Source organism: Corvus hawaiiensis, chromosome 28 (assembly GCF_020740725.1).
Source record: "Corvus hawaiiensis isolate bCorHaw1 chromosome 28, bCorHaw1.pri.cur, whole genome shotgun sequence".
Taxonomy (NCBI): domain Eukaryota; kingdom Metazoa; phylum Chordata; class Aves; order Passeriformes; family Corvidae; genus Corvus; species Corvus hawaiiensis.
In genome coordinates this window covers 6,677,388-6,697,201 of record NC_063240.1, presented here as the reverse complement: position 1 = coordinate 6,697,201, position 19,814 = coordinate 6,677,388, and the positions used below count along the sequence as shown (strand labels likewise).

Here is a 19,814-nt window from a genome sequence, read left to right as displayed (position 1 = left end):
TACACCCACGGGCCTGGGGAGGGCCTTGCACAGGAAAATTCCTCCCCGTAAGGGTGGAATGGAATTCCCAGAGCAGCTGTGGCTGCTCCTGGATCCCTGGAAGTGTCCAAGGCCAGGCTGGATGGGGCTTGGAGCAGCCTGGGACAGTGGGAGGTGTCCCTGCCCATGGCAGGGGTTGGCACTGGATGATGGGCTTTAAGGTTCCTTCCAACTCAAACCATTCCATGATTCTGTAATTCCATGTCACTCGGTCATGGAAGGGGACTGGTGCTGGCTGGATCCCAGTTGGACTCAGGGCTGGGAGCTGTGGGAAGGTGCCCTGGCCCCAGCTCCAGGTTGGGCATGGCCATGTGTCCCCCCTCTCCTGGGCCCCTCATGGCAGCAGGTCCCACCAGCCCAGGCCTCTTTGAAACCTTGTGGATCACCCCCTCTTAAACAGCAGGTGGATTTTTTCCAAAATATCTTACATTTAGAGAGGAAAATAAAATTTACAAAACCAAAAACCAAAACAAAACCAAGAACAAAACCAACCATCAGCAGCCAACCAGCCCAGGGCCCCTTCTGCTTCCTCAGCCCCATCCGGAGTGACCCTGTGTCCCTTCCACTCCTGCTGTGCCAGGGGGGCAGGAGCAGCCCCTCCCTCCCAGTAAGGCCAGTGGTCTCTTCCCAGTTCACAGATCCAAGCAAAGCCAAGTGGGTCCAGCATCGGGAGGCAGATCCTGGAGGGGTCCCCCCGAGGGCTCGTCCTGTAGGGGATGAGGTGCTGTCACCCCATGGCACCCCCGTACTCCCGGGTGCTGCTAAAGCTCCTCCGCCGGCTCCAGCACCGCGGGCCGGCCCTGCCCGGGCTCAGACCACGCCAGGGATGCCAGCCCCGGGTGTGGCACGGGGCCATCCCCTGGCACAGCGTCAGCGTGGTCCCTGTCCTCGTGGCTCAGCCCCTCGGCGGCCGATGATGCCCGTGAGTCATTCTGGAGGGACACCTTGTCCGGGTGTGTCGGGAACGTGCCCTGGAAAGCCCCGTGCAGGGTCTCGGGGGTCTCCTCCAGGGGCTCCGACCACAGCGGCTCTGGGGGCTTCTCGTCCCCTGCCTGGGGCTGGGTGTGAACCACACGGGAGGCGGCAGCGTTGTGCAGGGACCTGGAGAAAACTGAGCACCACGGAGGGTCAGGGCCTGGGCCAGGGCGCTGAGGGTCTGTCAGGGCTCTGGCTCAGCTCAGCACAGCCCTGGCACAGCCCAGCACTGCCCCAGCTCAGCCCTCACCTCGCACGGGCCTGAAGTCACCGTTTGCCTCAGCCTTGCTGGGGGCGAAGGGGCTGATGGAGGGGAAGACAATGAGGGTGAAGGAGAGCAGCAGCACCTGGGGACAGAGGGGACACCACTGAGCACAGCAGGGGAGAGGGACCAGGAGCTGGGACAGCTCCCAGGGAGGGGGCTGGTGGCAGAGCCAAGAATGCATCTATCCCTCCATCCCTCCCTTCTGGTACATGTCTTACCACAGCACCATCCCTCCCTCCCTCCCTCCCTCCCTCCCAGCCCATCTCCAGGGCTCCAGGGTTTGCCAGCCCCACGCACCGCCAGGCAGGTCCCCGTCTGTGCTGCCTTGTTGCTTGACTGTACCACCATCGCCTGGAGCTTCTTCAGCTGCTCCAGGAGGGATCTGGGAACAGGGAGAGCCCATGAGCTCCCATCCCAACACTTCTCACCCCACCCGGTCCCCATCCTGCCCCAGGAACACCTACGAGTTCTGCTTCTCCAGGTGCAGGACTTTCCTCTGCAGCTCCTGGTTCTGGGCCGTGCACGCCGACATCCTGGGACAGGGAGAGGGGGATGAGCTCAGGGGACAGCAGGGGGTCGGGGTGTCACCATGCCCAGAGCGAGGGGCTGGGCTCTGTACCTGCTCTCCAGCCCATCAATGTATTCCTTCTTCTTCTTGCGGCTCTCCTGAGCCGACTGCTTGTTCCGGATCTTCCTCCGGATCTTCTTCAGCACCCGCTCCTCGTACTGGGGGAGACACGGGGGGTCAGGGCCACCAGGGCTGGGACCCCCTGCTCCACACCCTTCCCAGGCATCCTGACACCCACCTTGGTGAGGGGCAGCTGCGTGGGCAGGGTCACCCCCTCCTTCGCCAGCAGCTTCTTCTCATCCTCCGTCAGCACCAGCTCCTGGAAGTGGCCCTGGCTCGGCCGGAGCAGCGAGCCAGGAGCCTGTGGCTGCTGCAGGAACACGGAATGGTGACATCTCTGGGTGGGGGTCACCCCCCACCTGGCCCCTGGGACCATGGGTGGGACCACAATGCAGGGATTGTGGGCCAGGAAGGGACCATAGATGAGGACCAGGAAGGGAAAGGGGACAAGTGTGGGGATGGGGAGGGATAGGGATGGGAATGGGGGATGATCAGGGTCCAGGAAGGGACACAGCTGGGGACAGAGAGTGTTGGGGACACAGGGACAGGGACTCACATTGTCAGAGCTGCCTGAGAGCAGCAGGTCCTTGACGGTGAGGGCACAGGATGCGGGCGGGGGGACCACGGGCAGGTCCTGGCTCTCCTCCAGGAAGAACCCAGGGTGCCACATGTCTGGGTGAGGGCAGAGCGGGGCTGTCAGCAGTGCTGTGTCCCCTCTGTCCCCAGTGTCCCCACTGCAGGACTCTCCCCCTGCCATGGCCCCAGAACCAGGGGGATTTGCTGCCCAGTCCAGTGACCCTGACTCTGTCCCCCCAAACTGTTCCTCTGGTCCTGCCCTATTCTCCCCCCAACACCAGTCTGCCCAGTTCACCCCAGTTCCCAAGCTCTCCACACTCTCCCCATTTCCTCCCTAGCCCACCAGACCTCCCAGTTCTGTCCAGTTTCCCCCAGCTCCCCATATTTCCTCACAATCCCTGAGAGACCCCACCGCTCTCAGCTCCCCAGTGTCCCCAGTCCCTCCAGTGCCCCCAGCCTGGTCCTTTCCCAGTGTGGCTCACCCAGGTCGATGGAGACCTCGGGGTGCAGGACCCCAGACCCGGCCGGGGGGAGCTGGGCCCGGCAGGGGTTGGTGTAGGAGTACAGGACCCCTCGGGGACCCCTGTCACAGCTCCAGGGGGGGCTGTCGTGCTGGTCAGAGGGGGGGTCCTCGGACACTCCGCTGTCGCTGGTGGCCGGGGACCAGCTGGGCGAGTCCAACACCGAGTCCCCGGAGGCCAGGATGGAGCTCAGGAAGTCCTCGCTGTCCAGGGCACGCTGTGGGGACACGCACCCATCACCAGGGCGCACCCACGGCCCGGGGTGCCCAGGGCTGTGACCCCGCAGGGCCGAGCTGGGGCGGGGACCCGGCCCGGGGCTCACCCTGTCCTGGGGCCAGGCTCCCGGCGGCGTCCCCAGCTCCACCCCGCACAGGATCTCGCTCTCGCGGTCGAAGAGGAGATCCAGCAGGTCCAGGCTGTCGAGGCTGCCCGCGCTGGAGGCCGTGGCTGTGGGGTGGCAGGGTCAGTCCCCGGCCCAGGCCCCGGGGTACCCCCCAGACACCCCCACAGGAGCTGCACGGCCCCGGGGCCACCCCGAATCGCGGGGGGCGGCTGGGAGGGGGCAGGGCCGTGTTGGGATTCACCTGGAAAAGCCCTACAGGTGCGGGACTGGATGGCTCCAGGCCTGGCCCCCCATCCCCAGCCTCCTTCCAGCAGCTGAAACTCCCAAATCCTCTGGTTTTCCACCCAGAGCAGCCCAGCCAGGGGGTTCCCTCCTGGAGGTGACTGTGCTGAAGGGCTGGTTAATCATTTTGGGTGGCAAGTGGAGGGGAGGGGACTGTGGCTGCCGGCCACCCCAGGGAGGGGACTCAGCCCCAAGGAGGGGGCTTGGCCCCAGGGAAGGGACTCAGTCCCTCACTGCCACCCCAGGTACTGCTTGAGACCCCCGACTCAGAGAGAGCCACTGGGCCAGTTGACCACTTGCCCATCTGGCCAATCAGCCAACTGACATCCCAACTACCCGACCAGCTGACCCACTGACCAACTGGTTGACCAGTCAGTTAATGAACTGATCAATAGACAGACCAAATGGTCAACCTGTTGGCCAAGTGACCAATGGATGGACTGACCAACCAACCAACCAAGCCACGGAGCAATGGACTGACCAGTCAACTCTCCGACTGATTGACCAACCAACCCACCACCCAACCACTGACTCGAATGTCCTCTCCAAGCCAGTTGGGGACAGTTGTCATTACTGTGACATTTGTCTGGCCAAGGTGGACACGGGGCTTTATTGCACCCTGTCCTTCGCCCTCAGTCCTCTCCGTGACTCCTGATGGCCGTGTGGGATCTCGCTGAGTGCCGGCAGCCAGGACATACCTGTGTGAGACGCCATGGATTGTCCTCTCAACCCTCTCTGAGCACAGGGGATTGGGGTGGACAACAAGCCTGGCCTTCACCCTCCTCCTCTTCCTCCTCCTCTGTGATTCCCTGACCCGAGTGGCAAAGTTTAAACTCCAACTGCACAGAAATAATGTCCTGGATTGCAAAATGTCCCAGCCCTGATTGGGGCCATCGGGGTGTGATGGCAGGGCCGCCCCGGGGCTGGACCCGTAACTCATTAGCCAAATGTTTTTGTGCTCCTCTGCCAAGCGGGGCAGGAGGGGCCAGGGCTGCCGGGCGAAGTCCAGGTGCTATAATTGTCCATGAACCTTCACCCACTTTTGGGGACAGTTTCCCTTTTCTCAGACATCTCAGCATTAATTACATTCGATGGGTGCTGAGGGCAATATCCGGGGACGTTGGCTTGGACTCTACCACTTACGGCTTATGCCGGAAAACCTTGGTGCTCTCAGCTCCCTGCAGCTCTCCCTGGAGAGAGGCCAGTGACAAGGGATGGAGGGACAGGACACAGGGAATGGCATCCCACAAGGGGCAGGCATGGATGGGAGATTGGGAAAGAATTCCTCCCTGGGAGGGTGGGCAGGCCCTGGCACAGGGTGCCCAGAGCAGCTGGGGCTGCCCCTGGATCCCTGGCAGTGCCCAAGGCCAGGCTGGACATTGGGGCTTGGAGCAGCCTGGGACAGTGGGAGATGTCCCTGCCATGGCAGGGGTGGCACTGGATGGGATTTAAGATCCATCCCAACCCAAACCACCCTGGGATTCCATGAGTCCCTCAAGGCCGTCTCAGGGTGAACACGGGGTGGTGGCTGTGCCAAAGCCCCCTCCCCCTGCAATGAGGGCCATCAGCACAACAGCAGCACCCGCGTCCCCCCAGTGACCTCATCCCCATCAGCTCCCCGGGGATCCCGGGCACAGGGACGGGACACGGCTGACTAAGGCTCCGTGTGCCCCAGGCGTGGCGCGGGGACAAGGCCACGGCCCCTTATCGGCCGCCCCACGGCCTCTGACCGAGCAGGCGGCAGCTGCTCCCTGCTTTATGGCCCCGCCGGGACCGGGCAAAGGGCGCCCACCCGGTGCCGCCACCCGGGGCTGCTCGGGGCCCCTCGTGAGGAGCCTCGGGGGTCCCGGGGCCTGGGATCGGGCATGGAACGGGATGCGCAGAGCGGGCAGGAGCTGGGGGGGGATCCTGCTCATTTCTGGGTCACTAATTAGTGATTCTTTAATTAACGCTCCGTCCCCAGCCGGTGCCCCCCGGTGCCCCTCGGGCGGCGCCTCCGCCATAGCCGCCACCTCTTTCTCCCCCTCAGCGAGATCTCGCGAGACTCCGCCCCGCCGCGAGCTCTTCCCGGTGCTCCCGGACCCCGCCTCCTCCCGGGCCCGCCCCCGCCCCGTGCTGTGCCCCGCCCCCGGAGCCACCGGCACCGCCCCTCCGAGCCATCGGGACCGCCCCCCGGAGCCACCGGCACCGCCCCCCGGGGCCACCGGGACCGCCCCTCCGAGCCCCGCCCCTCCGAGCCTCCGTAGGCCAGGCCGTGGCCCCGCCCCTCGCCCCCTCCCCGGTACCGCCTCGGCCCCTCCCTCAGGCCCGGCCCCGCCCCCGATTGGCCCGCGCTCGGCCCCGCCCCGGCCCCGCCCCGCGCGCCCCCGCGCCCGGCCGCGCCCCCCCGGCCCCGCAGGCGCGGCCCGGCCCGGCCATGCCGGCCAAGAGGAAGCCGGTGCTGCCCGCCCTCAACATCGCCCCCAGCGCCGCCGAGGGGCCCAGCCCCGACGGCTCCGCAGAGTGAGTCAGGCCCGGCCGGGACCGCCCCGGCAGCGGGGCTGGGCCTGGGGGGGGACGCGGGGCCTGGGGGGGGGACACCGGGCCTCGGGGACACCGGGCCTGGGCACACTGGGGAGGCCGGGACAGAGCGGGCACCGGGTCTGGGGAGTCGGGACACGGCGGGCAGGGGGCGTGGGGAGGGACAGGGAAGGCCTGGGGGAACTGGGACAGGTTTGGGAAGGCCTGGGAAGGTCTGAGGGAGGACCTGGGACAGACTCGGGGGGACCACGGAAGGCCCGGGGGAATTGGGACAGGCCTGGGGGGCTGGATGGGCCCAGTCTGGGGTGTGTGGGGCAGGTAAGGGGTCAGGGAGCCAGAGCCGGGGGGAAGGCTGAGGGTTGGAAGGGGTGGGCGGGGGGGCAGGTGGGATGGGATGGGCAGGGGGAGGCTGCTCTGGCCCCCAGGTTTGCAGGGGGGTGCAGGGTCCGGGCCTGGAGCAGGGGGAAAACAGCACTGGAGACCAAGGTTGGAGCTGAGATGGGGACCGGGGGTCTGGGGGGGACTTGGGGCAGCAGTCGGGGCTTGGCAGATGGGACATGTGGGGTGGAAGGAGGTGAGAGGGAGCACGTGGGGGTTCTGGGTGGAAGGGATGGGGTGAGACCCTCCCAACACGTCCCCCTGGGTGTGGGTGAGGGGGGACAAGGGGGTGGCAGCAACTGGGACAGAGCAGCTGGAGCTGGCACAGGCAGCGGGGGCTCGGCAGCAGGTGCTGAGGGAGCACAGACCCCCCTTTGTGCTCAGGGTTTGGGGTGGGGGCTGTAAAGGAGCTGCTGGACCCCATGGAAAGCGCTTCTCATGTTACACAGCCAAAGCCAAGCTTGGCTTCCCGAGAGGGAGCGGCTGCTGGTGCTGCCTCTTTAAGGGCTGACGGATTTTCTCTGTTCCTTGGCTCTCCCAAAACACCTGACTGCTCCAAAGCTCCTCTGCAGAGGGGCTGTGTGTGTCGGGCAGGGACTTCTCCAGGTCTCCCTGTCCAGCTGATCCTGTTGGCAGGGGCTCAGGATGTGTCAGGGGATGGTTTTCAATCATTTCCCTCCACTTCCCTGAAAACTAAACCCTCCTTTCCCTGGTGCTGACTGTCTCCCATCTCCTCCTCCCCTCTCCAGGGCCAACCTCGTGGACCTGCAGAAGAAGCTGGAGGAGCTGGAGCTGGATGAGCAGCAGAAGAAGCGCCTGGAAGCTTTCCTGACCCAGAAAGCCAAAGTGGGGGAGCTGAAGGACGATGACTTCGAGAGGATCTCAGAGCTGGGGGCTGGCAATGGCGGGGTGGTCACCAAAGTGCAGCACAAACCCTCAGGGCTCATCATGGCACGGAAGGTAACAAGGGACTGGGAATGCTGGGGAGCATCTGGAACCCTCCCTGGCTCTGGGAGGGCTGGATTTGGTTGGATTCTCTCTGGAAGTGGTAGTGGGAAGGATGGGCTTGGCACACACATCCCTCAGCCCCATTTAACACATCCCAAGGTCATTCCAGGCAGGGACAGAGGTTCCTCTCAGACTTTGCTTCATTGGGAACATCTTCTACTGTGGTGCCACGGAGCAGAAAATCAGGAGCTGCTTCATGTGCCTGCTGGAAGGGGATGTACTTGGCAGGAGCAGCACAACCACTGCCCTTCCTCCTCCTTGGGACCATGGAATCATGGAATGGTTTGAGATGGAAGGGACCTTACAGCTCATCCAGTTCCATGGGCAGGGCCACCTTTCCCCAGTCCAGGGTGTTTCCCTCCCCGCTCTGCTCCGAGCCCACGTGGAGCCCCAGAAGCTGCTGCTCGTTCGTGTGCAGAACCTTCACAGGGGCTTTTTCTTTTCTGTGGTTTCCTTGATCTCGGAGCACCTTCTTACAACACCTCCAGAGCTTGTGAAAATGTTCCTGTCTGCTGAGTCAGAGGGGCTGAGATCAAACTCCTGACTCGTCTTTCCACCCGTGTCCGGTGCAATCCCGGCGCCTTCCGTGGCTGAGGCAGCACAGAGCTCTCCCTCTGCCTTTAGTGTGGAATCCCACACGGGATTGGGTTGGAGAGACCTTAAATCCCACCCAGTGCCACCCCTGCCATGGCAGGGACACCTCCCACTGTCCCAGGCTGCTCCCAGCCCCAATGTCCAGCCTGGCCTTGGGCACTGCCAGGGATCCAGGGGCAGCCCCAGCTGCTCTGGGCACCCTGTGCCAGGGCCTGCCCACCCTCCCAGGGAGGGATTTATTCCCAATATCCCACCTAACCCTGCCCTCTGTCCGTGGGAAGCCATTCCCTGTCTCCTGGCACTTTATCCTTAATATTAGTCTGCAAACGGGAACAATTCTGCTCCAAAGCAGCCCCTCCCTTGAAGATCTCATTTCTTCCCAGCACTCAGGGCTTGCTCACAGGCTCCCCATCAGTTCTTTGACTTTCCAGGGGTCACATCTTGCCTGTTTTCTCTCCTGGCAGCTGATCCATTTGGAAATCAAACCGGCCATCAGGAACCAGATCATCCGGGAGCTGCAGGTGCTGCACGAGTGCAATTCCCCCTACATTGTGGGGTTTTACGGGGCCTTCTACAGCGACGGGGAGATCTCCATCTGCATGGAGCACATGGTGAGTCCCTGCCCCTCCCCTGGGCCCCCCCAAATCCCCTCTCCCTGCCAGCTGGGTGGCTCGGGGCACTGCCAGCTCCTTGCTCTGGCCACTCTGCTCCTGGAGGGAGCCACACATTCCTGCTCAGGCATCGGAATGAGGGAGACAGCGACTTTTGGGAAGCGGAAGCAGAGGTTTGGGGCCTGGCCAAGAGGAAATGTTGCCAACCCACTGCTCTGCAGAGCCTGCTGAGAGGCTCAGAGAACAGATTCTGTTGTTTCTGGTGGAGAATGATGTTGTTCCTCCTCCAAACCTGCACCGTCTTTGCATTTCCACTGATGGAAGGAAGCAAAGAACCAACAGCAAGAAGCAGAGCTGGTAAAAAACCAGTTCCCAGTGATCAACTTGAGCTCAGATCACCAGATATCCCATTTTTTGGCTGGAAAAGGAGTGTGCTCCATGCTGAGGGATGCTCTGTACTGCTCATCCCTCACTTGCTGCCCTGTACATCCAGCTGCTCCGTTTTCCTGCTGGGAATTGCTGTGTTGGTCATTCCCATGTTCTTCATTTTAGGATGGTGGCTCTTTGGATCAGGTGCTGAAAGAAGCCAAAAGAATTCCTGAGGAAATCCTGGGCAAAGTCAGTATAGCGGTGAGTTATGGGGCTGCTCAGGCTTCCAGGGGGGATTTGCTGGGATTGGGAATAACACCTGGGCTGCCTTGGGAAGCTTTCTGCACACTCCTGGACCAAGAGGCCAGAGGGGAGGCGAAATATTCCCAACCCCTTTTCCTCTGGATAATGTTGGCTTCACCTCGAGGAGGTTTGGGAGAAGTTTTGGGTGGTTCACCCAAAATCTGTGATGGAATTGGGGCTAAATTGCAAACCCTGAGGGACGTGGACACCGCAGGGCAGCTCCCCTTGAGCTGAGGGCAAAGCTCTTCCCTGCCCAGCCCTGCTCTCATCCAGCCTTTGGATTCCTGCAGGTTCTGCGGGGCCTGGCCTATCTGCGGGAGAAGCACCAAATCATGCACAGAGGTGAGAGCAGGGCCCTGAAAATCCCAACCTGCACTGCAGGAGCCCCAGGTGTCCCCCAGAGCCACCTTCACTGTCCCCTCTCTCGCTGTTCCCAGATGTGAAACCCTCCAACATCCTGGTGAATTCCCGAGGGGAGATTAAGCTCTGTGATTTCGGGGTCAGCGGGCAGCTCATTGACTCCATGGCCAACTCCTTTGTGGGAACTCGGTCCTACATGTCTGTAAGTTCCTTTCAGATGGGGTTTTTGGGTAATTTGGGTTCATCTCAACTCTGTTTCCATCCCCATCTGGTTCACTTTGGGGTGAGTCCAGTCCTTTGGAAGCAGAGAGCTCCTGATCCTCTGAGGACGAGCAGTGGTGTGTGTGGAAATGCAGATCCTCCCAGGAAAAACATTTCATGTCCTACAAATCCTTCCACATTTTATTTTGGGAAGTGTTTCTGGGTACAAAACCATCTTCTCTTTGTGTGTGCAAAGCTCTGTCCAAAAGCTGGGTGCAGAGAGGACACAAGAGCTGCTCCAGCCACCTCCCCTGGGGGTAAATGGGGGTAAAACCAGTTCAGAGCAGCTGGGATTCGGGACAGGCCAGTGGGAAATTAAAGCCAAATTGGAATCAGTCAGTGGGAGCGAATCCCAGATTGCTTTGGGTTGGAATGGATTTTAAACACATCCCATTCCACCCCTGCCATGGGCAGGGACACCTTCCCTGATCCCAGGCAGCTCCAAGCCCTGTCCAACCTGGCCTTGGGCACTGCCAGGGATCCAGGGGCAGCCACAGCTGCTCTGGGAACGTGTGCCAGGGCCTCACCTCCCTCCCAGGGAAGGATCCCGAGGTCTGAGCTGCTCCTGTATTTTGGGAATGGTTATTCCAGTGCAGTTATAGTTAGACGGGGGCTATTTAAAAATCCTGTCCCCTCTCTCCCGGGCACTGGCTCCAAGCTGCCTCAGAGCTGCCAGTGGGGATGACTTGCATGGATTGATTTATTTCTCATTTTTTCTTTTAATGGCCATAACCTCGAGTGGATTTTCTGCTCCTCTGATTCCTCTTGGATGTTAACAGGAGTGAGCAGGAAAATACATTTTTATGAATAATTTGAGTTCCTTAGATTTCATCACACGGAGGAATAGATTCCTGCTGGCTGTTCCAGACTCCCAAAGAGAAGTAGCTGGGAATGCTGCTGAGTTGGGAGTGTGGATGAGATGCTCCAAGTGCTTTTTGGCTGCACATCATCCTTCTTTTCCATTCCCATTGCACACGATCCTTCTGAGACTCTCCTTTCCCTGGAGAGCTGCCATGGAGAGGCCTTTGGGATATCACAGAATTCCAGAATGGTTTGGCTGGGAAGGGACCTTAAATCTCATCCAGTGCCACCCCAGCCATGGCAGGGACACCTCCCACTGTCCCAGCGTGCTCCAACCTGGCCTTGGACACTGCCAGGGATCCAGGGGCAGCCACAGCTGCTCTGGGCACCCTGTGCCAGGGCCTGCCCACTCTCACAGGGAAGAGTTTATTCCCAATATCCCACCTAACCCTGCCCTCTGTCCGTGGGAAGCCATTCCCTGTGACCTGTCCCTTGTCCAAAGTCCTTCTCCAGTTCCCTTGGAGCCCCTTTAGGCCCTGGAGTTTGAGTCTCATCCGTGTAATTTCAGCACAGGATATCTGTCACCCTGAGTGTCAATATCCCATGTCACCCCCCATTCCCTGTGCCCTGGGTGCCATTATCCCATATCAATTCCCATGCCCTGAGTGCTGTTATCCCCCATCCCTGTCCCCATTCCCCCATCCCTGTCCCCGCTCCCCCCTCACCCCATCCCTGTCCCCATTCCTCCATCCCCACCCCTGTCCCCGCTCCCCCCTCACCCCATCCCTGTCCCCATTCCTCCATCCCCACCCCTGTCCCCGCTCCCCCCTCACCCCATCCCTGTCCCCATTCCCCCCATTCCCCCATGCCTGTCCCTGCTCCCCCCTCACCCCAGCCCTGTGCTCTCCCCGCAGCCCGAGCGCCTGCAGGGCACGCACTACTCGGTGCAGTCGGACATCTGGAGCATGGGGCTGTCCCTAGTGGAGCTGTCGATCGGAAGGTACCCAATCCCCCCGCCAGACTCCAAGGAACTGGAAGCAATTTTTGGCCGTCCTGTGGTGGACGGGGCGGAGGGAGAGTCCCCCAGCATCTCGCCGCGGGCCAGGCCCCCAGGACGCCCCGTCAGTGGTAGGGGCTGTGGTGTGCGTTGGCAGCAACACTTCCATGGGGGATGAAGGGGTTGGGATCTGGCTGGTGCGGCTGGGAGAGCCGCTCTGGAGGAGGTTGTGGTGGGAATGTTTGTAGGGAAAGTCACGGATGGAGCCACGGCGATGCTCCGGCAAGACCCGCCCCGCCACAGGTTTGTGGAATTCAGGTGGGAGCGTGGGGAGGGGCCTCTCAGGATGGATTTGGGATCTGTTGAAGAGTCCACGGGCTCCTTAGACCCCCCTGTGTCCCACAGAAAGGCTCAGCCCCCTGTGCTGTGGGCACAGCTGGAATGTGGATCCCTTGGAAAAGACATTCTGAGGGGCACAGTCACAGCCCTTGTGGTCCTCAGGCCTTGTCTGTGCTGCCAGCAGGTTCCTGCCAGGCCTGAGGCAGCTTTTGGGGAAGAGCTTTGCTGGGAGCTCTCACAGAAGCACCAAACACCGCAGGGATTCCAGGGAGGCTCTGCTGGAGCCATTTCCTTGGGAGCAGAAGGTTCTGGAAGCGCTGCCCCAGCCAGAGTAGATGATCTGGTGCTGCCCAAACACTCCAAGCTGGGAAGTAAATCTGGACTGGAGGCCTGGTGAAAGAAATCCAAAATTTGGGAATGGACTTGATTTCTCTTTAACCATGACTCAGTTCCCCCGGGAGTTGCCTCAGCCTCTCCCAGCAGAACTCCCCCAAAGGGGTGTTTTTCACCCCAAACTGAGCCCTGAGCAGCCTCTCAGCACCGTTTGTGTCGTGTCACCCCCCAGGCCACGGGATGGACACCAGGCCTGCCATGGCCATCTTTGAGCTGCTGGATTACATCGTTAACGAGGTGGGTGTTTGTTCTCCCAAGGCTCTGCCGGGATTCCCGGAGGTTCCACAGGGATGTCCCTGCTCTGCTGAGTCAGGGTGGGATCTGGAATGTTTGTTAGTCATGGAATCCCAGGATGGTTTGGGTTGGAAGAACCTCAAAGCTCATCCAGTCCCACCCCTGCCGTGGGCAGGGCACCTTCCCTGATCCCAGGCTGCTCCAACCTGGCCTTGGACATTTCCAGGGATCCAGGGGCAGCCACAGCTGCTCTGGGAAATCCATTCCAGGGCCTCCCCACCCTCCCAGCCAGGAATTCCTTCCCTATATCCCATCTAAACCTTCCCTCCTTCAGCTTAAGGCCATCCCCCTTGTCCTACCCAACTTGCAAGGACAAGTGTAAAGAGCAGCTTCCCTTTCCAAGGTGATGGAATTGACCCCAATTCTCATTTTGGGATTGTTTCATCAGCTGTAGGTGTTGCCAGAGCTGGGATTTGTGAGGTTGGATTTAGGGTTGGGATGTTTGGTGATTTCCCAGCTTTGGCTGGGGTTCAGTGTGGGGTCCCTCAGGTGCAGGACGAGCTGGAGCAGCCAGGGAAGGAATGGCAGGGAAGGGTTTTCCTGGCTGGAAAGTCAGTGAGGATGAGAGGATGAGGGTGGCACGCTCACTGACCCTGCAGCTGGCACTGATTTTTGGCACAGTAACACAGCAGTGATGCAGGAACCCCTTCTCCTTCCTCCACAGGCCGCCTCCCAAGCTGCCGAGTGGAGTCATTCACGCAAGATTTCAGGAGTTTGTAAATAAATGGTGAGGATTTCATCTCCTGGCTGGAGGTGGAGGCCTGGACGTGCTCCGTGACAGCTCTGCGGCTCCACCCTCTGTGTTCTGCCTGATCCCGCATTGTGCTGGGAGTCTCCTGCCTCGGGAAGGGTTGGAATAAAAGCAGTTTATTTGTGGGGCTGCTGAGCAGGATCCCAGCTCCTTCTAAATCTGAGCCTGTCCAGGGGGGTGGTGGAGCAGATCCTGGGGCTGAGCTCACCCTGTGGGCACAGGGACACCTGAAGGTGCTGCCAGAGCTGCCAGAGATTGGATATTACAAAAATCCCAAATTCCTGCCAAGCTTTAGGCCTCTTCTCCATTTGCCGGGCCACAGTTTGTCCCCACAGTCTGGGAGAGATGGGTCCTGCAGCTCTCCCTGGGAGCTGGGCTGGCAGGGCTGGGGCCCCTCCCAGGATCCTGAGTGGCTTTGGCTGAAGCTGGAGACCTCTCCAGCCTGATCCCCACGAGGAATCTCACGCTGGCTTTGCTCTCTTGTTCTCTCATTTCAGCTTAATTAAAAACCCAGCAGAACGAGCAGATCTGAAGATGCTGATGGTGAGTGGGGAGAGGATTTTCCTCCTGTACCAGGGTGGCACCAGCTCTGCCAGCTCTGCCCATCCCTCCTGCTCCAAAGGCTGGGAAGTCCCAGGCTGAGCTCAGGATGAGCAGAGGAGGGCCGGGCAGAGGGAGGGACTGACCCCCTTTGATCCAGGGGCAGGGATGGGTCCCTGCTGGGAGCCTGTCCAGGCTTTGCTGAGGACAGGACAAACCTGGCTCCTCAGCTGGGCAGGAGGGCGGCACTGAGGGCTGGATCCCAGCTGTGCTCACATTCCAGAGATCCAGCTGAGTCCTGGCTCATCCCCCAGCCTGGGCAGCAGGGAAAGGGAGGATTCTGCCCACTCGGGTGAGACCCACCTGCAGAGCTGCCTCCAGCTCTGGTCCAACAGCAGGAAGATGTGGAGCTGCTGGAGAGAGTCCAGAGGAGGCCCCGGAGCTGCTGCAGGGCTGGAGCCCCTCTGCTCTGGAGCCAGGCTGGGAGAGCTGGGAATGTTCACCTGGAGAAGGGAAGGACACAGGGAGAGCTCAGAGCCCCTTGCAGGGCCTAAAGGGGCTCCAGGAGAGCTGCAGAGGGACTGGGGACAGGGGATGGAGGGACAGGACACAGGGAATGGCTTCCCAGTGCCAGAGGGCAGGGCTGGATGGGATATCGGGAAGAATTGTTCCCTGGGAGGGTGGGGAGGGCTGCAAGGATCAAATGTTTTCCCCAAATACTCTTTCCCATAGCACCAAGATCTACCCCCCTCTCCAGGGCACATCCCACAGCACGGGGCTGGCTTTTGGGATCCAGGATGCTCCTCAGGGGTGCTCCTGACCGTGTTTTCCCTGTGCTTGCAGAGCCACACGTTCATCAAGCGCTCCGAGGTGGAGGAGGTGGATTTCGCGGGCTGGCTGTGCCGGACGCTGCGGCTGAACCAGCCCAGCACTCCCACCCGAGCTGCCATGTGAGCCCGGCCTGGCACTCGCTGCCTCTGGCACCGCTTCCTCTCCTCTCCACGGCAGAACTGCCCCTCCTTCCTCCCTCCCAGCCTGCCGAGCCCAGCGCCAAAGCTCCGGCCCCCAAAGCTCCGGCCCCTCGGAAGCGTCTCCATCGTTCCCCGGGGCTGCCCGGCGGGGTTGGTTCCTCGGATGCAGGGGTGTTCCAGGCCTCTGCTCCAGCTCTGGAGCTCCTGACACTTGGGAATTGTGGTGCTGCTTATGTTGATTTTTCTTTAGTTTGGGGTTTTTTTTTTTTTTGGTTTGTTTTTGTTTTCTTTTTTGGAAATGTGTTCACTTGGGTTCAAAAGAAGGTGACGGGGGTGTGGGGCGGGGCGGGGATGAGGGGCTGGGCAGCTGATGCTTTGCCTCATCCTGGTCTTCTCTGGGATGGAGAATCAGCGGGGTCAGGAATGGAGAAACCCTGCCTCGGGTGGCCCAAAGCGGTGTCACCGCCCTGCCTGGGGACACAGTGGGGCTCTGGGCTGGCCCTGGCGTGGGGCAGAGCAGAGATCGGGGTTTGCCTGCTTTGCTTTTTAAACGGTTGTTCTGAAGCCCGGCCTTGTCCCGTGCTGGATGTTCAGGGGAGGGGCTGGATCCATCGGGGGTGAGGAGGGAGGGAATGGGGATGGGGACGGCTCCCACTTTTCGGTGTCCAGGTGAGGGGGACAGCGTGGATTTTCCTTCCCTGCCGAGGTGGAGGCAGAGCCCGGTTGTTCCCGGTGGCCGTGCCCGGGATTTGGGTCCCTTCCCTGATCCCATCTGGGGGCACAGGGAGGGGTGAAGCCCCTCCAGGCTGCAGTTTTCCCCCTCCAGCTGCCTCCGGCCCATCCTGGGGTGGCCTCAGCCATTGTGGATGTGGCAGAGCTCCAGGATTCCCTGTCGGAGCCCCCTGGCCAGGGATGAACCCACCCAGCCCAAGCCACCTCATCCAAAGGCCCCTGGATTGTCCCTCCCAGCAAGGACCTTGCAGCCCCCCAGGGCCCGACCCCCTCATTTCCCACCACGTGTGGATTTTGGGGTGAATCGTTCCCCTGCTCCCCTCACGTGGCTCAGCAACCCTGAGCCCCCCATAAGGATTTGGGAAGTTTGGTGGGAATTTTTCGGTGTTTCCCTTCTTTCTTTGGCTGTTTTGCACCCAGTCAGGCTGGCAGCTGCCATCCCCTGCCTGCCCTGGGTCCCACCATGGCAGCCCCCCAAAATTAACAACCAGGGCTGGGTAACCCCAGATCTCTCATCCCTTTTCCTTTCCTGTTTCCAGCACAGGACAAAGGCGCTGCCCTGCTCGGGGCTAGCCCGGAGGGTAACCATGTCCCCAAAGGGGGGACACCCCAATTTTTGGGGGGAACACCCAGTTTTGAGGGGGGGGAACACCCAGATTTGGGGGGTCTGTGCTTGCTGGCTCAGCTCATGCCTGGCCAAGCACCCTGGAGCCGTGAGGTGCTCGATGTGACAGATTTTGCCTCTTATTTTATGTGGGAAGTGGGGAAGGTTCCTCAAGTTTCGGGCTGTTTTCCATAGGTTTTGGTGCTGGGTTTTGGAGGAGGAAGAGGAGGAAAAGGAGGAGGAGGAGAGCGTGGATGGAGCAGTTTGGTGTGCAATTAATTTTTTTTTTTAAACTCGATATTTTCATCATGGGGGGGGGGGGGGGGGGGGAGGGAATAATAAATAAACGGCACTTTACATTTCCAGGCGGTTTCTCTCCTCGGTTGTGCCCCGGGTGGGTTTAATCCCCTTTGGAGCCGGAATTCCGGCCGGGAGCGCTGCCTCCGGGAGTTCTGGATGTGCTGCTGGCTCTCCCGGGGATGCTCTGCCACGCTGTCCAGCGGCTGCCTCCAGTGGAAGCGGGAGACACCAGAATTACCCTGGCACGAGGCAGCCTCGGACGGGATGGATGTGGAATCCAAGGACCTAAATCCTGCTGGGATCAGCTTGGAAATATTTGGGAGGGGGGGCGAAATATTTAGGAATGTTCAATATTTGGGGTGAGGAGGAGCTGGGAGAGGCTGGAAAAGTCCAAATTGGGCCCAAAATTGGAAAATATTTTGCATTTTGTGCTGTGAACGATGCAGGGGCTCAGGGGGTGACACCAGCACCGTGCCATCCCTAATTCCAGGCTCCTTCTGGGACATTTTTGGGGGTCCCGTGAGGTGGTGCCGCTTTGGGGGGGTCCCGGTGTGGCTTTTCCTGCTGTTTTGGGGTCCCCCAGGGCTCTGGGGTGTCCTGCAGAGCCCGGATGAACTCGTTGCACCCCTGGCAGCTGTGCCAGGTTTCGGTGGTGCCAGCTGGGAATTGGGGGGAGGGTCCCGGGGGGTCCCCAGGGTGGGGGCGACCACCGCCCTTGTGCCACAGCAGGATTTTGGGGGTGCAGAGAGGAAGGGGGGTGCCCAGCCAGGCTGGAACAAGGGGTCACCCAACCCCTGTTGAGTTTGTGGGGGACAATGGGGGGGGGTTGGGGTCCTACCCCCACCCGGCCCCACGGGGGGGGGGTTTCCACAGCTGATTTTGGGGGGGTCCCAGTGCGAGGCAGGCACTCTGGGGGTTCATACTTTGGGGGGGCCCCCCGGGCGTGCCCCGGGCGAGCCAGGGGAAAGCGAAAGCAGTCGGGAGCTGGGGCTGCTGGGCCACGGCAGGAACGGGCCGGGGCTGCAGCCCCCCACCCCAAAACCCACCCCAAAAACCTCCTGAACCTCCCCCCCCCCTCTGTTTGGGGGCCTAGGGACCCCTCAACCCCCAACCCCCCCAGCCGCGGTTCCCCATCCTGCCTCAGTTTCCCCACCTGCTCAAAGGGGTTAATGACCCAAAACCCCCCTAAAGCCCCCCCAGCACCCCGCGCGGGCCGGGGGAGGGGTGGGGGGTGGGCGAGGAGCTGGGCCGGGGTTATTTAAGGAAAAAAAGAGGGGAAAAGGGGAAATCCCAGGGAGCCGACCGTGGAACGGGGCCCCCCGAGCGCTTTGCTTTTCTTGCTTTCTCTTCCTTTAATTAATTAAAACCCCAATGATCATTAATTCAAAATCCACCCTAAAATCTCGCCGGGGCCCCCCTCCCGGCAGCCGCTTTTCCACGCGGATCGACCTGGGAAGCCGCTGGAAGCGGCTTCCGGGAGCTGTTCCCTCCGGAGCGGGGTGCTGGGGGTGGCACAGCCCCGCCGCGCGTGGGGGACAGCCGCGGCCGTGTCCCCGTGTCCCCCCCGGGCAGCCCCGCAGCCGGTGGCCCCGGCGGGATTGTCCTGTCCTTGCCAGGCTGGCTCCCAGCCCACCGTGACCTTGGGCTCCGTGTCCCCTTCCCAGCGTGGGGGGGGGGGGCGGGGGAGAGCGGGGGAGCCCGAGGGACACGGGGAGGGGGTGGCAGGGAAGGGCTGGGGGGACGCTGGGGACACAGAGGGGGTGCTGGGGGTGGCACGTGCTGGTTTGGGAAGGTGGCCTGGGGCGGGCAGGGAGGCACCTTGTGGGGTGACACGTGCTAGGGGTGACACGAGTGGGGCTGGGGGTGTGGGGAGGTGCCCTGGGGGGGGTGACACCCAGGTGGGGTGGCCCGGAGGGGCTCGGGGAGGTGCCCGTGGGGGCGGCCCGAGTGGGTTTGTGGGGACAGGGAGGTGCCCTGTGGGGACACACGTGGGGCTGGGGGCACGGGGAGGGGGTGAAGGGGGCGACACGTGGGTATGGTGACCCAGAGGAGTCCGGAGAGGTGACCGGAAGGGTGACACGGGTGGGTTTGGGGGTGCAGGGAGTGAGGCGCATGAAGGATGACCCAGAGGGCCCGAGGGAGATGCCCCGTGGGGTGACACGGGTGGGTTTGGGGGAGCACAGAGGTGCCCCATGGGGTGACACGTGCATGGGGTGACCCAGAGGGGCTCAAAGAGGTGCTCCGTGGGGACACGAGCGGGTTTGGGGCTGGGGAATGTGCCCCGTGGGATGACACGGCTGGGTTTGGGGGACACTAGAGTGACCCGTGGGGTGACCCGTGGGTGGGGTGACCCAGAAGGGAGCTGTGGGTTGCCCCGTGGGGACGCGAGTGGGTCTGGGGTAGTGTGACATGTGGCAGGAGGTGCCCCATGATGGGACACGGCTGGGGCTGGGGTCTGTGTGTGTGTGACACTGCCGGGGGGGGGGGGTGACACGGCTGGGGCTGGGGTCTGTGTGTGTGTGACACTGCCGGGGGGGGGAGGTGACACGGCTGGGCCTGGGGTCTGTGTGTGTGTGACACTGCCGGGGGGGGGGGGTGACACCCTGGGGTGACACCCTGGGGTCTGGGGTCTGTGTGTGTGTGACACTCCCGGGGGGGGGGATGACACCCTGTGACACGGCTGGGTCTGGGGTCTGTGTGTGTGTGACACTGCCGGGGGGGGGGGGTGACACCCTGTGACACGGCTGGGTCTGGGGTCTGTGTGTGTGTGACACTGCCGGGGGGGGGGGGTGACACCCTGTGACACGCGTGGGTCCGGCTCGCGCTGTCACGCGGGGAGGGGGGGGGGGGCGCGGACCGTCCCACTCCGCGCGCGGGCGGGGGGGGGGTCCGCGGGGTCCCTTCGCGGGGCTCCTCCGGACGCGCCCCCCCGAACCCCCCTCTCCCCCCCCCGCGGCCGCGCCGCGCTGCGCCCCCCCCCGGCCGGAGGCGGCTGCGCCCCGCGGGGGGGGCGGCGGGCGGGGGGGCGGCGCGCGGCCCCTTTAAGAGCGGGGCGGCCC

The 19,814-nt window shown here is 62.1% G+C and overlaps 2 protein-coding genes across 2 annotated transcripts; one reads left to right on the top strand and one right to left on the bottom strand.

The window, feature by feature from the left end:
• Nucleotides 1-431: 431 nt before the first annotated feature.
• Nucleotides 432-4,552, bottom strand: CREB3L3 (cAMP responsive element binding protein 3 like 3). Its single transcript, XM_048287655.1, has 10 exons — nucleotides 4,328-4,552; nucleotides 3,327-3,451; nucleotides 2,966-3,221; nucleotides 2,464-2,579; nucleotides 2,086-2,217; nucleotides 1,899-2,005; nucleotides 1,744-1,812; nucleotides 1,577-1,661; nucleotides 1,265-1,361; nucleotides 432-1,150 (listed from the first exon to the last, which is right to left on the bottom strand). The coding sequence occupies exons 1-10, from the start codon at nucleotides 4,341-4,343 to the stop codon at nucleotides 801-803; spliced, it is 1,353 nt and encodes a 450-aa protein (XP_048143612.1). The 5' UTR covers nucleotides 4,344-4,552; the 3' UTR covers nucleotides 432-800.
• Nucleotides 4,553-6,006: 1,454 nt separating this feature from the next.
• MAP2K2 (mitogen-activated protein kinase kinase 2) lies at nucleotides 6,007-16,820 on the top strand. The gene is made up of 11 exons (XM_048287934.1): nucleotides 6,007-6,131; nucleotides 7,277-7,487; nucleotides 8,594-8,740; nucleotides 9,293-9,370; nucleotides 9,703-9,754; nucleotides 9,850-9,974; nucleotides 11,749-11,962; nucleotides 12,736-12,800; nucleotides 13,523-13,584; nucleotides 14,106-14,151; nucleotides 14,992-16,820. Exons 1-11 carry the CDS (start codon nucleotides 6,046-6,048, stop codon nucleotides 15,100-15,102), a joined length of 1,197 nt encoding a protein of 398 aa, XP_048143891.1. The 5' UTR covers nucleotides 6,007-6,045; the 3' UTR covers nucleotides 15,103-16,820.
• Nucleotides 16,821-19,814: the final 2,994 nt, after the last annotated feature.

Bases quoted from the DNA above. Each gene is read 5' to 3' on its own strand.
- MAP2K2 (XM_048287934.1), top strand. From the start codon at position 6,046: ATGCCGGCCAAGAGGAAGCCGGTGCTGCCCGCCCTCAACATCGCCCCC. The intron at 9,371-9,702 runs GTGAGTTATGGG...GGATTCCTGCAG, and splicing joins TGGGCAAAGTCAGTATAGCG to GTTCTGCGGGGCCTGGCCTA. The intron at 9,755-9,849 runs GTGAGAGCAGGG...CGCTGTTCCCAG, and splicing joins GCACCAAATCATGCACAGAG to ATGTGAAACCCTCCAACATC.
- CREB3L3 (XM_048287655.1), bottom strand. The intron at 2,580-2,965 runs GTGAGCCACACT...GCCCTCACCCAG, and splicing joins CGAGGTCTCCATCGACCTGG to ACATGTGGCACCCTGGGTTC. The intron at 2,006-2,085 runs GTGGGTGTCAGG...TGTCTCCCCCAG, and splicing joins CGCAGCTGCCCCTCACCAAG to TACGAGGAGCGGGTGCTGAA.